This window comes from Triplophysa rosa, linkage group LG14 (assembly GCF_024868665.1).
Source record: "Triplophysa rosa linkage group LG14, Trosa_1v2, whole genome shotgun sequence".
Classification (NCBI taxonomy): Eukaryota; Metazoa; Chordata; class Actinopteri; order Cypriniformes; family Nemacheilidae; genus Triplophysa; species Triplophysa rosa.
Genome location: NC_079903.1, coordinates 8526880 through 8542905, shown reverse-complemented (window position 1 = coordinate 8542905; position 16026 = coordinate 8526880). Strand labels below are relative to the sequence as shown.

General features: G+C 37.0%; 2 protein-coding genes across 2 annotated transcripts in view; one reads left to right on the top strand and one right to left on the bottom strand.

Moving 5' to 3' along the window:
• Positions 1 to 1938: 1938 nt before the first annotated feature.
• On the top strand, positions 1939 to 5903 carry tmem160 (transmembrane protein 160). Its single transcript, XM_057351094.1, has 4 exons — positions 1939 to 2207; positions 2703 to 2727; positions 2971 to 3063; positions 3536 to 5903. The coding sequence occupies exons 1-4, from the start codon at positions 2013 to 2015 to the stop codon at positions 3841 to 3843; spliced, it is 621 nt and encodes a 206-aa protein (XP_057207077.1). The 5' UTR covers positions 1939 to 2012; the 3' UTR covers positions 3844 to 5903.
• Positions 5904 to 11423: 5520 nt separating this feature from the next.
• The window catches only part of npas1 (neuronal PAS domain protein 1), a 38459-nt gene continuing 33856 nt past the window's right edge, over positions 11424 to 16026 (bottom strand). Inside the window, exons 11-12 of the mRNA XM_057351879.1 lie at positions 15025 to 15137; positions 11424 to 14928 (exon numbers count right to left, since the gene is read on the bottom strand). Coding sequence (XP_057207862.1) covers positions 13991 to 14928; positions 15025 to 15137 — 1051 coding nt within the window. The 3' untranslated portion in view covers positions 11424 to 13990. The remainder of the gene's footprint in view (positions 14929 to 15024; positions 15138 to 16026) is intronic.

Below are 16026 nucleotides of genomic sequence, written 5' to 3'. Positions count from 1 at the left end.
AAAGATTTGAATACAACAGTACTGTTAAATAATTTATTGAATATGTATAATAAACGAAATTGTAAATAACACAATTTGAATAATGATATGTGTGAAGAGACCGAAATCAATCATGTGTTTATTAAGGAATATTTTCCCATTATTTATTAATTTGACAAAATTACAGCTTGACAAAAATAAAAACAGATTTTCTTCACACATCCCATGTCATTTCAAGCATTTTCTGGGGACAAAGTTTTGGTGGAAACTGGAGATATTAAAGAATGTATTAATCTTTAAACATTGATTTCTATTTTCGTGCAATTATTGCAATTAACTTGTTTCATAGATTAATTATTTTTGTAGTAAGTCTGTATATCAATAACATATACTGTATACTGTGCATCAAATCAGAAACACAAAATGAATATCTTATTTTTCATATTTCATACAATTTTCATAGTCTTCATGAAGGGACAATATAGGGTGAGGTTCAGATCTTATTATTTACATCAAAGGGGACTCTCTCTTTAAAATATTCCTCACATACATACAGTACATACACGCACACACACACACACACACACACACACACACACACACGCGCGCGCGCGCGCACGCACGCACGCACGCACGCACGCACACACACACACAGTCCGTCTTTCCTGTAACCCCCTCCCTCCTCTCCTTGCTTCTCACGCTATATGACCATCAGGTTACTCAGGCGTGGCGACACACAATCCCACAGGATCACATCAAAAGTGAGAGAGAGGCCACCGGAAGGGGGCAACACGCACACAGTATGTACTAAACAACTAATACCTAATCCATTTAAATCATAGTTTCCTCATGTTTTATTAGTTTACTGTTGAAGATTAGCATATTTCTATAAAAAATAAGTGATAACCATAAGTTGTTCTCTAAAATGTGCTTAATTCCATTGTACTGTATATGGGGAAGTAATAATACAACAAGGTTATTCTTTTAGTGGAAAGTGGTGTTCCTCTGCTTTGCAACTATTGAAATTAATAATAAACAATAATAACAAACAAACAATAAATGATAAAACACTGGGATGTTTGGGTATTCTGTAGAGGCTACTCTTTGATACAGTGAAAAAAATGTGCAATAAAAGTTTCATATTTGAAAACGCGTTTATGTATTTTAAAATCCATCTTTGATTGGGTTTGAAAGATTTCATGCAACAAAGTATGCATTTTGCCACCATGTCTCAGAGTTGCAACAACAGATAGACTTTAATTAAATGATTAAAAAAATACATGTTTTATTTTGTTATAAGTTGTGCCCCACCTTCATATCTGTGGTTTTACAATAATGGATGTCATTACTACCTTTAAATGTAGTTATGCATTTATTGCATTCTTTATGAGTTAATTTTGTTAAATTATTTATTCATTATTTTCGACATGTCTGACAATTTCATGTGTCACACTTTGGTGTTGTGCTGATAACAAAATGATGGTAAATTGAGTCTTATTCATAAAAAAATGGTTGGCCTCCAAAAGTCAGTGGCCTATCTGTGTCATCAGAATTTCAATGAATATTAAATAACTTAAAATAATCAAAATGTCCGAATATGAATATACAAATGAGAAATACACTGCAGTCGTTTCATTATTTTTTTTTTTTTTAATTATCTGGTTTGCTACCAAAAAATGTTTATAAGAGGTTGCGTTTTATTGTGTTTTGGCACCATCGTGTGGACAAACGTCACACTAAATTATTACCAGCATTTAACCTAACCTTGCGTTATTTTCTGTTAAAAATATAATAATGCGTGACAAAAATAGCAACATTTTAAGGAACCTAAACACCACATATCAAGAATATTTATTAAATATAACTTACATTACGACGTTACACGCCGGAAAGCATTGATAGATGGCGCCACTCCGTTTCACGCATACTTCTGTGAACACACACGAGAGTCTTCACACACACACTCGTCTGCAGTGTGAAAGGTCAGAGGCCGTAGAGGGGTCGTGTTTGGCTTTATTTTCATTTCGTAAACAATGGCCTCCATACGTTGGTTAACGTGTAGGCGGCTTGTTTCTCCGTTGGCTCAGATTTTGCGGCGGTCGGTACCGGCTCCGGCACGCTCCGTTCACCGGGCGACTGCGCGCCGCGCGGCCGAGAAAAACCCGCTGAGCCGAGCACGAGTACCGGAGCAACAGCACATCACTGAGCTGGATAAAGCAGATGCGCTGGTAAACGGACAAACACGTTATTTGTTTCATCATCAGATAAAACGTCTTAGTGAACGTGTTAGTTACTTTTACATGGTGATGCCATAATAGTTGCTATTTGATTCAACTTCCTTGTCATCATATACTGAGCACCAGAGATTGTCCATGCATTAACATGTAACTTAACCAAAATTACATTTATATTATATTGGATATAAAACATTTATTTCCTAATGAGAGACCCCCCCCCCACATTTTCAGGTGCGTAACGTCAATTGTTTTTCTTTAATAAAAGCTTAATAGAACTGCAAAAATGATAAACGTGAAAATAGAAGATGCACTGTGGAAGTGTAGAGACAGAAAGTGTATTATATAGAAATGTGATGGTGTATAAATGCTGTCTAGGTAGACAGTTCACTAAGTAGTCTGCTCAAATGGTTTTGAGACACTGATCATTTGTGATGCGTTCTCTTCATCTATGAATATGTATCTGAATATGTATGTTTTTATTTTTAGATGCTGAGGAAGTCTCATGAAACCGGTGAGTATTATTGGTTCAGAGGATTAGAGATGATTAGATGTGACACACGTTGTAAGCTGTACCATTCACACACAACAAAGTCTTACCTGTGGAGAGTATGCAGTCGAAACTAATACAAGTGTGTTGTCCTTTCTGTCAGACTAGTTTAAAGCATTATAGTTTCCATTAAAACTAATACAATTCACATTTTAAACATTCCGTTAGAATTCCTGTAATGTTTTGTATTGTTTGCTTTTATTGCAGGATTTTTATCATGGTTTCGCAACGGTTTGTTGGCGACAGGGATTGGAGTTATAGCTTTTGTACAGAGTGATGTGGGCAGAGAGGCTGGATATGGTACTTCATCATGTTACTTTTTCTCCCTTCCTGATTTTCTAGCATACCTTTTGAAATATCTTTCATGTGTTTTTAAATACGAAGGACTGTTACATTAACAAAAATGACACAACATCAAATGTTGGAAGGTGGGCTCTAGGCAAATGAACCCTTTTTATTGGAGCATCTATTTAATTTAATTTAATTTAATTGTTCCTGCATAATTCTGCATGGCTTCTATATAAATAATAATAAAAAATGCTAAAAAAATAGAATAATCGACACTTGGACCCTGTCTACACCGGATGCGACGTAACGTGACGTGACACAATTTACTAAATTGTGCGGTCTGCTGTGTGTCACATCAGGTAATGAAGTTCTACACACGTTTATTCACACCCACTTGGGCCAAACACAGAAAATATGTCAAGTCAAGACACATTCCTGTTCCAGTCTTAGCACTTCTGAACATTCTCTTTCTGTGCTCCTGCAGCATTCTTCATCCTGGGCGGAGTGTGCGTGTCATTCGGTGGTGCGTCATACGTGGGCAGTCTTCTGTCTTTACGGAGGATAATGCTTCTTTCTTTACCTGCCGTGCTGCTCCACACAGGTGTGGTGTCCAGCGTGGCCCTCTTCTGGCTGTGTGCGGTATCGCTCTATATCGGCCGACTGGAGGTGGAGATTATCCACGATGAGGATGAGGACGAGCACGAGCACGGGAGAAATGAAGGTGGGGAGTGTGCCGACTGCAGGGCCAGACGCGAAAGACGCGGCCCTGAAGAAAAAGGCCAAGAGAAGTGAAGAAGAGGAGAACATTTTACACTGACCTAGGACCAGAACTTTATTTTCACAGTCTATTAAAACTGCTTTACTCAGGTCTCAGGTCAGCGTAGAGCGGCGGTTTCTATCAACAATACTTTGCAGTACTCTAATACTCGAGATGTTGATTTGAGTGACTTGTGGTGTGTGTTATTCAACATGAGCTCTTAAACGCGGGCTGTCCCATTGGTTTTTTACGGGTCATTGCCATACATGTATATTTTTGTTGTTATATTCTCTGGTTGTGGGATATGAGCGCTAAAACATGAAAGTGAGAGTTTCGACAATCAGGTGTTTATTTGTCAGACTGTTTTAAAGAGACATGCGCACAATTTTCAAAAGTGACATGTTTCACAAATAAACAGTTTCTTAAAGTTCTGTTGTCGTTTACTCATTAGACATTTCATTTATATCCTGCACGATGTAAAAAAAATATCTTTTCCATACAATAAAAGTGGATGGAGAGCAGACGAGCTGTAGTCACCATTTGCTTTCATTGTATGTGAAAACCTAAAAAGTGAGTAAATGACAACAGAATTGTCTTTGCTGGTTGAACTATTTATTTTGATTATGTTTTATCATCTTACATCAGCACATAAAACCAGTTTGTTCCATTGTTATTAGCAAGCTGATCTATTTAAGTCCTGCTCAGGTTGAGGTTCAATGTAATGTGATTGGCTCATGTCTGTCACGATTCCGTTCGGAATTTTCTACGCTGGTCTACTCCATAAAATCACGCCTTCCAGATTTGATTGGAAGCGACGGATTCTCCACGGAACCATTTTCAAAGGTTAGATTAGATAGCTTGACATCTTCATTTCCTATCTCATAGATTTTCACCCAGGGAAAATTGATGCAGAACAATCTGATCTGTTCATTTATGCATGAATCCAAGTTGTACATGTTGTTATTACCTTTTTATTTACAGCACGCGGTCTTTAATGCATAGATAATCTCGTGATTTGAGATGTAGAGTCAGGTGTGTGTGTGTGGCTTCACACACGTACACTCACTCTATGAGAGTGTTTGGTTGGAGTGTTTCTACTCCTGTGTATGTTTACGTTTCATGATCACATATCACATTGAGTTCTTGGAGTGTGATATCATCTTCTACATGCTGAATAGTTTCTCTGTTCAAAGCGTTATGCTGGATTTTGAGAAAGAAATTGTGAGAGAGTCCTTTCCCATATTAAACTGTTGTCAATGAGTTGTTTTTTTCTTGTCTGTAGACTTGGAAAATCTTTACGCTTCAAACAAGTTGTAGAGCGTCATCTGTTGATAAGACCAGTCTCAGTTTATAAAAACCAAGTGCTGTGGGGCAAAACATACACTATGAAGTATAAAAATTCCTGTCTTGACACTTTATTAATTTTCTTAATAAATGCATTAGCTAACCTCAACTAACAATAAACAATACAGTTTTTCAGCATTTATTAATCGTTAAAAGCCAAAACTATTCTTCGTGTTATTCATGCATGCATTCATTTATGTTAAAAAGTTAAAACTTTTGATTTAAAAAATGTATTCGTGAATGCCGACATGAACTATGAGTAACAATACTGTAGGAGCATTGATCACTGTTAGTTCATGTTAGCTGATGTATTCATGCATTCCCAAATGCAACCTTATTGTAAAGTGTTACCAATGTTTCAGAATGACTTTTAACGTACCAAAATTATAATTAATAGAATTATTGTGTAACAATTTTCCAACAGTCTTGTGTTTGTGCTTTATGTTTTATACATTATAATTGTTTAATTTCTAGCAACATAGTTTTCTTTATAATTTGTTGCAATATAATCTTGTACTCGATGCTAATATGCTCAATAGCAGCATTTTATTAAAACACTACAAAGGATGTTTTATTCATGATAATTCACAGTTAGTACCTTATGTTTTAACCATTTTATAAAAGCAAAAATGCACCCATTCTTGAGTGAATAGTCATAGGTTGCATTGTGTCTATTAGTGACCTTTATCACAATAGAGCATATGGCCTGCAGTATAAACAAGTGTAGGCAACATTTTGATAATTGATAGTCCAATATTACATTAAATTACATTTACTAAATACTAATTGAAATTTAACAAAACAATATCATTTCATTTATAATATAAATTTAATTTATATCTACTCAAAATTTTTGGTGAAACAATTTACATAAAAAAGATTAAAACCGGTTAATTCAATTTAAATTGATTAAATGTTAGTGAAAAATTTAAGTAAATCTGAGTAATTCAATTATTTCATATGTAAAATAAAATTTAGTAGATCTACTCAATTTTATATTATATATAAAATATAATTGAGTTCAGATTTACTTAATTTTTTTTACATTTAATCAATTTAATCAGTATAATTAATTGATTTCACGGCTTTAAAATTTACTCAATATTTTTGAGTTTAAATTGATTCACCAAAAAATTGAGTAAATCACATTAAAACTTTTTAGAGTGGCTTGTCTTGTTTCGATTTTCTTTAACTAAAAACAATACTGTCATTTGAAATTTGGGAGAAATGTTGTCGCTACTTCACAGAATGAAACAAAAATGATAATTTTACTTAAACACACCAATAAATACTAAATTTTGGAAAACTGAAAATAATTTAATTTGAATCTTATTTGGCACCAAAATAATTTTGGTCTTTGTATAGATCTTAACTTTTTTTAACATGAAAGATTCACTGGTTTGAATAATTTTGTATAGTTTTCTCCAACTATTAGATGTTTTTTTTATAACAGCAGTGAAACTATACTAAAGTGTAGAAAGTTAGTTAAAATAGTGAAAGTCAAAGGAAAAACGAGTGCAGGTTGAGGCCAATATCAGGTGGCTCCTCTAGAGGGAAATATTCATCGTAAACAGTGATCTGGTGATCTGTATGCGTGTGGGGTGTTTTCAGAGCGTGCAGGGACTCTGGTACATGTGAATCGGTTCTATAGTTGTTACACTTCTGTTTGTACATCTTGAAAGGGCTCCTTATTTATTTGATTAGACATTTTAATTATTGTCATCAAAGATTTTGGGGATTTCCAGTCACTGTTGTTGTTATCAAAGATCTGCTATAAATCCTTTGAGAAATGACAGCACTTATCTGTCAGCATGTAAATGAATTTGGGAATGGTTACTGGTTTTGCTTTGTAAATTCTCAAAACACATCGTGTCAGTTTTTAAATTATTATTTCTATAACAGACAGATTTTTGCCCATGTGACTTTCTGATGTATATTTATATGTTAATATGAAATGCATTACACTATAGAATCCATCACTCTTTTCAAACCAATGACATTCATTGTATGTTGATTGTGAACATTTATCACGGAGTTACAGACTATTTGTTTATGCATGACCTTCAGTGCTATTTACAGTACATAATGAGTCTATGAATATGTACATAAATGGGGCTACACAAGCATATTTGTCTCCCACAATTTCTGAGAAGGACAGGTTCGATGTGTAAGGTGCCGTGAATTCTGTGGTGCTGCTGATAGAAATGTCACAATGGCGAGCTTAGAGGTTAAGCTGACAGCTTTAAAACTGTAGTTTCCTAAGCCTAGCCACTTATAATGTAAAATAGCTGTATTACTACAAGATGTAGTGAAAATCGAGATAAAGGGACAGTTCACCCAAAAATACAAATTGTGTCATTGTTTACTTAGCCTCATGTCATTTCAAACCTGTATGACTTTCTTTCTTCTGAAGAACACAAAAGAAGATATTTTGAAGAATGTTGGTAACTGAACAGCACTGGCTTCCATTCACTTCTATTGTATTGACACAAAGGCACTGAGACATTTTTCAAAATACATGTATTTTCGTTTGTGTTTCACCAAAGAAAGAGTCATATACAGGTTTTAAATGACATAAGGGCGAATAAATAAGGACAGATGTTTTATTTTGGGGCAAACTATCCCTTTAAAGGGTAAATAGCTTTTTTATTTATAATATAAAAAACAACTTTTTATTTTATATATATTTGTTTTTACATACATTTCGACAAAAAAACAACAACTAATAAAAATAGAAAAACTTTTGCATTTTCATAGTTGATAAAACAAGCCACAGCGTTTAACTAAATATAATAAATCGGCAAATGTGTGAATTGTCTTTGAACTGTCATTTACACAAACCACCCAACACCATTATTCTTTAAGTAAACAGTAGCCCTAAACGGACAAACTGCTCTAAAGAGCGCGTTTCATAAATACATTATCTCCTTTGCGAAATAAGTGAAAACGTGACGACATCTTTGTCCCGTGTCAGCCACCGTAGTGCTTCAGAAGGGAGGGGTGGAGTAAGCCGTTGGCTGCTATTCGCAACCGCACCACTAGATGCCGCTAAATTTCAAACGCTGGACCTTTAAACGGTCATAACGCAAGGCATTTTATCACACTATTGGCTGCTACCGAAATCGCCTACCTCCATACTATATAGTAGGCGAAAATGAGTCATGAATAGTATGTCCGAAACCTCAGTATGCAAAAAACAGTAGGCGAGAAATACCCGGATGGTCTACACTTATCTATCCCATAATGCCACGGGAGCTGAGCAACGGTCAAATTAAAAAAATAAATCAATATAGCGGAAAATTTTAAAGGCAGACGTCCGTTTTCAATGTAAGTGCCAATAAATGAATTTCTCGTGACTAAATTATGTTTTTATCAACGCACACGTATAGGTTGTTGTTAATACGTCATAGGTCAAAGAGCATACGGTCACATGACCATAAAACATGGCGGACGCAGTATGTCCGAAATGTATTCATACTACCCCCACTCATACTATATAGAACGAACTATTTTAACGGCTGATAGGTAGGTACTCATTCAAATTCAGTACGTACTGTCACAGTATGCGATTTCGGACGCAGCCTATGCACTACTTGTTGACAAAGGTAGCTTGTCACTGAAAGAGATCTTCTGTTTAGAAAACAGCTTGGCTTCTATAACGCTCCGTAAGAAATCAGTAGTGTTGTTCTTTTATTGAGAAACTCCTCGACGATGCAAGCCGAGGTGGGGATGTAAAACCCAGCCAGACGTTCTTTGTTCTTTTCTTGCCTATTTTCAACTCCTCATCCTCTGGTGTTTTGGTGCAGTTTGTTAGTTACTGATTCCGGGCGTGTCTCAGTGCAGTTGGCCCGCGGTCTGTCTGTTTCTCCCTAAGTGCGCGCAGCTCTGTTTCACATTCAGGGCGTTTGCGGAGGCCGACACGCGGCTAAAGGGCACGGCGCCCAAACACGCATCCCCACCAGCCAGACTTCACACACCTGTGTTACATGAACTGAGTTTTTAATCACGCATACGTAGAGAGCCCGTGTGTCAAACTGCAATTTTATATTTTCCATGCTTCGCAGCGAGATCACTGATACATTTATATATTATATAAGAATACCAAAAAGTCTGAAGATATCGGCGCAGAGGGTGTTTTAGAGGAGAAACTTGAAGTCACTGTGTGAGGTATTGTATGCGCGCGCACGCACACGGTCCGGCCGTTCGCCTTTTTCTTCCCAACAACTCGACTGCTTTAGTATGCAATTCCTTTACTCGTCAAGAGGGAATGATCTTCACACTAATGAACTGAGGCCTGCCACTTGAATGTAAAACAGGTTTTAACCCGTCTTCAATGTCAGAGCCCCTCCCTTGGGTTTCCTGAAACAACACAACACCACCGCTAGCAGCACGCTTCGCGTTTCAATCACAATGTCTGCCTTTGTCTCGACCCTGCGGCCTGTTACTCTGACGGCGGACTGCTTCCCGACTCCGCTTCAAAGACGCGGACCGAGAGTTATGAATCTGTACACGGATTATGATGAACGCCAATCAAAAGACTTTATTGTGAGCGCAGCGGAAGAGTTGACAGACTCGGGTAGCTTACATGCGCTCCCAGAGGGAGCCGATCACATCAATCCCATCCGTTTTCTTTCATCTTTTCTTTATTTTACTCTTCTTTTGAACATGTTAACACGGACCGGTGCGGATTGCAAAATTTACACTGGATAATAGCTGATTGTTAATCTCTTTTGATCGCTCACTTTTCCCATCCCCTTTACGCCATTGACTCCGAGTTTAGAGCGTGCAACTGGTGTTTGTTGTTTGGGCTTTGTGTGTTCTTTAAGTAGTTTATCCAGAAGTGACATTTCTTTATTTATGCACCAGTTTTAAACTAATGTGTTGGGTATAACTTTATATAAAACATTGGATATTTGTTTAGGTTATTATTTACTCACTCATGTCATTCCAAACATAGGGTTACTTTCTTATGAGGAACACAAAAGAAGATATTTTGACCAATGTCTTAGTAGTTTTGTGTCCATACAGTAGAAGTCAATGGGGTCCAATGTTGTTGGTTACCACATTTTTCAAAATATCTTCTTTTGTGTTCAGCAGAAGAAAGTAAGTCATACAGGTTTGGGTAAGTAAATCATTTTTGGGTGTACTTACCCTTTAGGTATAGAAAAACTTTAGGCATGCAGACTAATCCACACTTTTGAAGCCATTTGATAGCTTTTTGTGCAAAATGAACCGAAATTTAAGTCAGATTCATTGAAAATTCTGGCAGTTGTAGCTCGCAAATCTAGTTTATGCATGTTCATACTTCATGTACAAATTTCGTGCCAATTGGACTAATTTTGTAGAACGAGTTTTAAAAGGTATGTTTCGAATAAAATTCATTATGGTGTACAGGAAATATAGTGGAATATGAAAAATTTGGTATATTTGGTTTGAGCCAAAAAATCTAGTAATGTAAATCCAATGACATGATATTGAATTTCTCATATGTTATAAGCATTTTCATAAATTTCGTTATACCTCTTAACTACAATAGGGGGTGCTGACCTAAAACTACTGGTCCTCTTAGAATATGGTCATGATAAACCATACCAAGTTTTGTAGCGATTCACCATTGCATTTGTAAAACACGGCATTTTATTGGACATCATTTTGACACAATGGGCGACGCCCACAGTGGCCGGCCAAGGAACACTGGGTATATGGTTCCATTCGCCATGCCTCAGGGAAACAAATGAGACCACTCTCATTATTTTTTAGAGCAAAGTTTTCAAAGGTTACTCAAAAGGTACACATACCAAAAAAAACGGGAAATCAAAATGTTGGTGTTTTTTTGTCTGTGGGCAACTATATGTGCACAATGAAATGTAAAGTACGCAAGATATGTCTCTTTAATGGCTGGACTATTTTTATTTATTTAAAAAAAGGAACAGTGCTATTATTGAGATATCTCTCAACGTCCTTCTAAATGTGTGTACCTGGTGTGTGCAGGGTACTTCAAAGGATGCTTTTCCAAGAGGGTTTTACCACAGCAGCTAGAATGCGGCACACTGTCAAATGTTAATCTAGAAAAAAACTGAAAGAACTTCACAAACAAACTTGTCAATTAGTTTTCAACAAAGTTTTCAATTAGTAATCGAATCAACCATCAATACCAATGCTCTCAATTTAAACTTTTTAAAAAGCAAGAACAAGTGGATAAACGGTATGAAATACACTGTGAATTCTCCACGGATTAATAACTTTACACAAACAAATGCTCCATTATTGGAATAGAGTTTATTGTTGATGTTTGGATTATCATAATAATCATTTTTACAATGTATAATTTTCATTTAATGCTCATGGCGCTGTATGTTCACAAACATCTCCTCATCATAAAGAAGTTGAAGTCACAGTGGTTAGAGTCAAGAGGACATCAACTCTTGAGCTGATATTTTCTGGATTGACTCTCTCGCTCTCTCTCTCTCTATTTACACATTCACTCGCAATCACAAATGGAAATAAAAAGACCATCTCACATCATGTAGTGCTACTGAAAACCACTTATATATGATAATACTGCATGAGAAACACATATACACACAAAAACAACAAAATACCTAGAAAAGTGTGGCGATATGGAGAGATGTTTGTCGTCATAAATGCTTTTACTGCTTATCAAACCACATTCAGTTATCTTCGGTGTGGCTTTATAAGAACTTGATATAGTTTTTATAGTCCACTTAAATACAAACACATTATTGTAAGTATTTTAGTTTTTGGAACCTTCACATCCCATAAAAATTCTGTCATCATCAATCTCATGGCATTCATTGAAAAATGACTAACAGTTGGGGTTAAATTCAGTATTCAGTATTCACAGTATTCAATTAAAACCAGAAAATAAATTGAAAGATTTAACATTTATAAGAAATCTAAAAACAAAAGAGCAGCATGAACATTCTTTAAAAAATGTTTCAACATGACAAGAAAAAAAGATGACATAATTGTTATATTTGAGTGAACTACCTTTGGCTCTGTAGTCCTTTAGTGACAGTTTCATAAAAGGTACAATCCTTAATTTTACATCTGAGTAAAGACTGAATTATTATAAATGACTTCAAATCTGTTCAGATTTTGTCACGTGAAAGTGAACCATTTTAATTTTTGGAGTTTTGTGATTCCACACACTTGATATCCATTGGCTTGTTAACATATGACTTGAGATTTTACTGGTGGAACATCATACAGACACATACACCAAAAGATGTCCTCTTAAAGGCGGGGTGTCCGATTTCTCTTAGCCGTTGTTGATGTTCAAATCACCAAAACAAACACACCCCTACCCCCATCTTTCGCTTTCGTCAGCGCTCGGCTCGGCTAATGTCCGTCCTGTGCACTGTGCACCTTACTGCTCATTGGCTACAAGGTTGTTTTGGTATATAAGCGTACCAAATAAGCGTTTTCTGAATTTACAATATTTCTTCCAAATTTCAAATGAAAATCTTGTTTCTATTTGCATTTATTTGCAGAAAATGAAAACTGGAGAAAGAGGTCAAAATAACAGAAAAGATGCTCAGTATTTTTTCAGACCTCAAATACTGCAACGAAAACAAGTTCATATTCAATTTTAAGCAATACAACAGTTCTACATGTATTTTATTTAGGACAAGTTCAAAATATTTTTTTAATATATGATGACCTCGATTTTTATGTGTCTTGTCATGCTGTCAGTCTTTCTCATTGCTCTTGGATGACCTTGTCACTCCTGAGGTTTGATTTCGTTGAAATTCAACAGACACTGGACTGGAATGACCAAAATACATCTAGAAATTCTGATTTAATGAAAATTTGGAATGGTCACTTCATTTTTTCCATGGCTATATATTAAGCACTACCTTTTTCATATTGTAAATATTATGTCAATGAGAAATTGAAAGGAAATATGCTTTTTTTTATTAAGTAGGTCCTAAAAAAGAGGTTTCTTTTTCAATTTATTTTACCATTAAAGATTGCACCTTTATATAACAAGCTCACGCTTACTGTAAACTTAATTCTTGTGATTTTACTGTAGGAGAACTAGAATACAGAATACTAGAATCATAGATGAAGTGCTACGTGTCTGCAACAATATCCTATAAGTGCTTGGACATGATAAATGACAAAACAACACACACAACCACCCCCAACCCACCCGCCATCCCAACAAACCCCAAATTACTGACAGGAAGGTTAGTCCATGATATTTGCTCTGGAGTTTTTTGGAGGCTTTGCATGTATGAAGTCTCTAGTGTGGTCTATATATGGCTATGACCTTACATGGGTATTTTGTTTTCAAGTGATTCTTTTCATACGTTTAAAGACAATTATTCAATTTTCTTTTTTTACAAAAATGAAAATTCTACATTGTTCAAAAGTTCTACTTTTCATCAGTCTGGTCCCTCTGAGGGCCACCCGGGGACCTCTGGACTGTGCTTTCTTATGTATGTTGTCAGGAATGTCTGTTTTGGCAATTGCCCACCATTTTGCTCCGGTCCATACTTGCATATTCCCAGAGCCATTGGTTAAAATCAAACGGCCCAAGACAAAATTTGAGTGGGTCCCTTCTGGGGACAACTGCTCTTTATATTCTCAACGTGTAATTGCATGATGTCCTTCATATGTTCAGTATGGCTTTAACTGCTTGTTAAGAGAGAGGAAGACGTACAAATGAACAGAGAAGAGGATTCTGGGAAGACTGTTTGCCCAATCTTTTCCTGTGGTCCCTTTTGTAGTATTATTCCTTATTTCTTAGTGCCTCTCCATTTCATTTTCCCTCTCTCTCTGTCCATCTCTCTCTCTCACTTTTTCCCTCTCTCAGTCCTCTTCCGTTCCAGCGGCACCCCTCAGTCCATTCATACAGAAGGGCAGAGTCGGAGGAAAGGTGGGTTCTGCCGGAGAGAAGCCACTGAAGGGCGGCAGAGACGCGATCCTTTGCAGGTGTGGAAAGAAAGCCGGGGTTTTAGCCACGTAATCCGAGCGATGACCTTCTGCATGACCCGCAGGCATCTCAGCGGGGGCGTAACGAATCGTACTGGGGGCGTAGAGACTTTGAGGCCCTTGTGGTCCGAGTGCCAGGGGATGAAAGAGCACCCGTCCCGCAGCTCCGCTCGCGGTCAGTCTCTGGAGCAGCTCGAAGTCTGAAGCGCGCCCTCCGTGAATAGAACGATCATCTCTGGCCAGAGGTGTGGCAGAGATGGGCGGAGACAAAGTTGGGGAGGGAGGGTTGAACAAACCCTTGGGTGGAGCTTCTGTTGGGGTGGATTTTGAAGGCTGACTGCTTCCGTTGGTTCCTGCACCGGATGGAGGCTGGCTCCAACGCCCCCCTGAATTTGTTCCCATCACTTCCTGTTCAGTTTTAATATTTGATGCTGAACTGGTCACCACGCTCTTTAGATGCTGGATCACAGCGCGACCGTTATGGATCTTACCGTTGCCCTGTTTGGCCGTCCCATCCTCATTCTTCACGTGTTTGCTGCTGGAGGCGTGGTCCCATTGAGTCTCTCTCTCTTCCTCCTCCTCCACCTCGCTGTCGCTGGCTTGGTCTGAGGAGGTACAAGGGCTGTCCTCTCTCTGACGAAACACCTCCACACGCCTCCTGCTCTCTGGAGGACCGCTGTCAGAGTTAGGATGGTGGGATCGCTTCCTGGTCTCCTCTGCTTGGCTGGAAACCGAATGCGCGTAGGTTTCCTTTCCTTTGCGGTCTGGTTCGGCTCTGGCCGCATTACTTTTTATAGGCTGCGTGACTGTGGAACCTGGAAAAAAAATAATGTAACATTGTGTTGAATTTTGGATTCTAAAAAATGGGTTGTGAACCAAAAAAGGTTGAGAGCCCCTGGCTCAGAACATACCTTGTGCCTTTGGAGAGTTGTGTCGTGGGGAGGAGCTTACTTGAAGCCGTTCTGCCCTCAGGCTTTCTGGGAGTTGTAATAAGTCCAGAGGCATGTCTGCCAGCTCTGGTCGACTAAAAATCCAGATAAAAGAGAGTGAGCGCTTCTCCTTCGGGAGTTTCACACATTTGACCATTTAAATGCTAAACCTTGCCTCGGTGCTACATAGAAACATAACTACAAACATCACACTGTTTTACATAATGTTCTTCAATGATTTATTAAGATGGAATCACACAACAGGAGGTCCACCAGCGTTAAATAGGGTTGCGTTTCTACCTCGTGTAGTCCCCAAACCTAGCTTTCTACCTAGATGGCATTTTAAGGCATCTTAGTTGTGCTCATGCTGGGAGTTTCAAAAGGAATGCAGTAAAATAATGCTGCCTTCTAAAAAAAAGTAGTTTCTTGTGCGCTGTTTGAAGTCTCTGGGAAAATGAACATTTTTGCAGGGCTGTCAAACGATTTTTCGCAATTTATCGCATCCAGAATAAAAGTTTGTGTTTACATAATATATGTCTGTGAACTGTGCAGATTCATTTTGTATTTAGAAACACATACATATTTAGGAAATATTTACATGTATTTATTTATATTATATTTACCAATAATTAAATTATATATAGATGTTTATAAAAATATATATTTTTCTTAAATATATGCATGTGTGTGTTTATAAATACAAAATTAATATGCACAGTACACAGACATATATTTTGTAAACACAAACTTTTATTCTGGATGCGACTAATCGCGATTATTCATTTTTTGTTTAATTCTGTGAACTACTGATAACCTTTCTCTCATATTCGAAATTATGAGTATTGTTTTTTAAGTAGTTTTTCTTTTTTTTAAACATATTAATGCAATTAATTAAACATCACAATATAACAATGTAATGTATAAAATAATATTTTAATGGAATAAGTCTGAATTCATCGAACACTGGACTGGAATGACCACGAT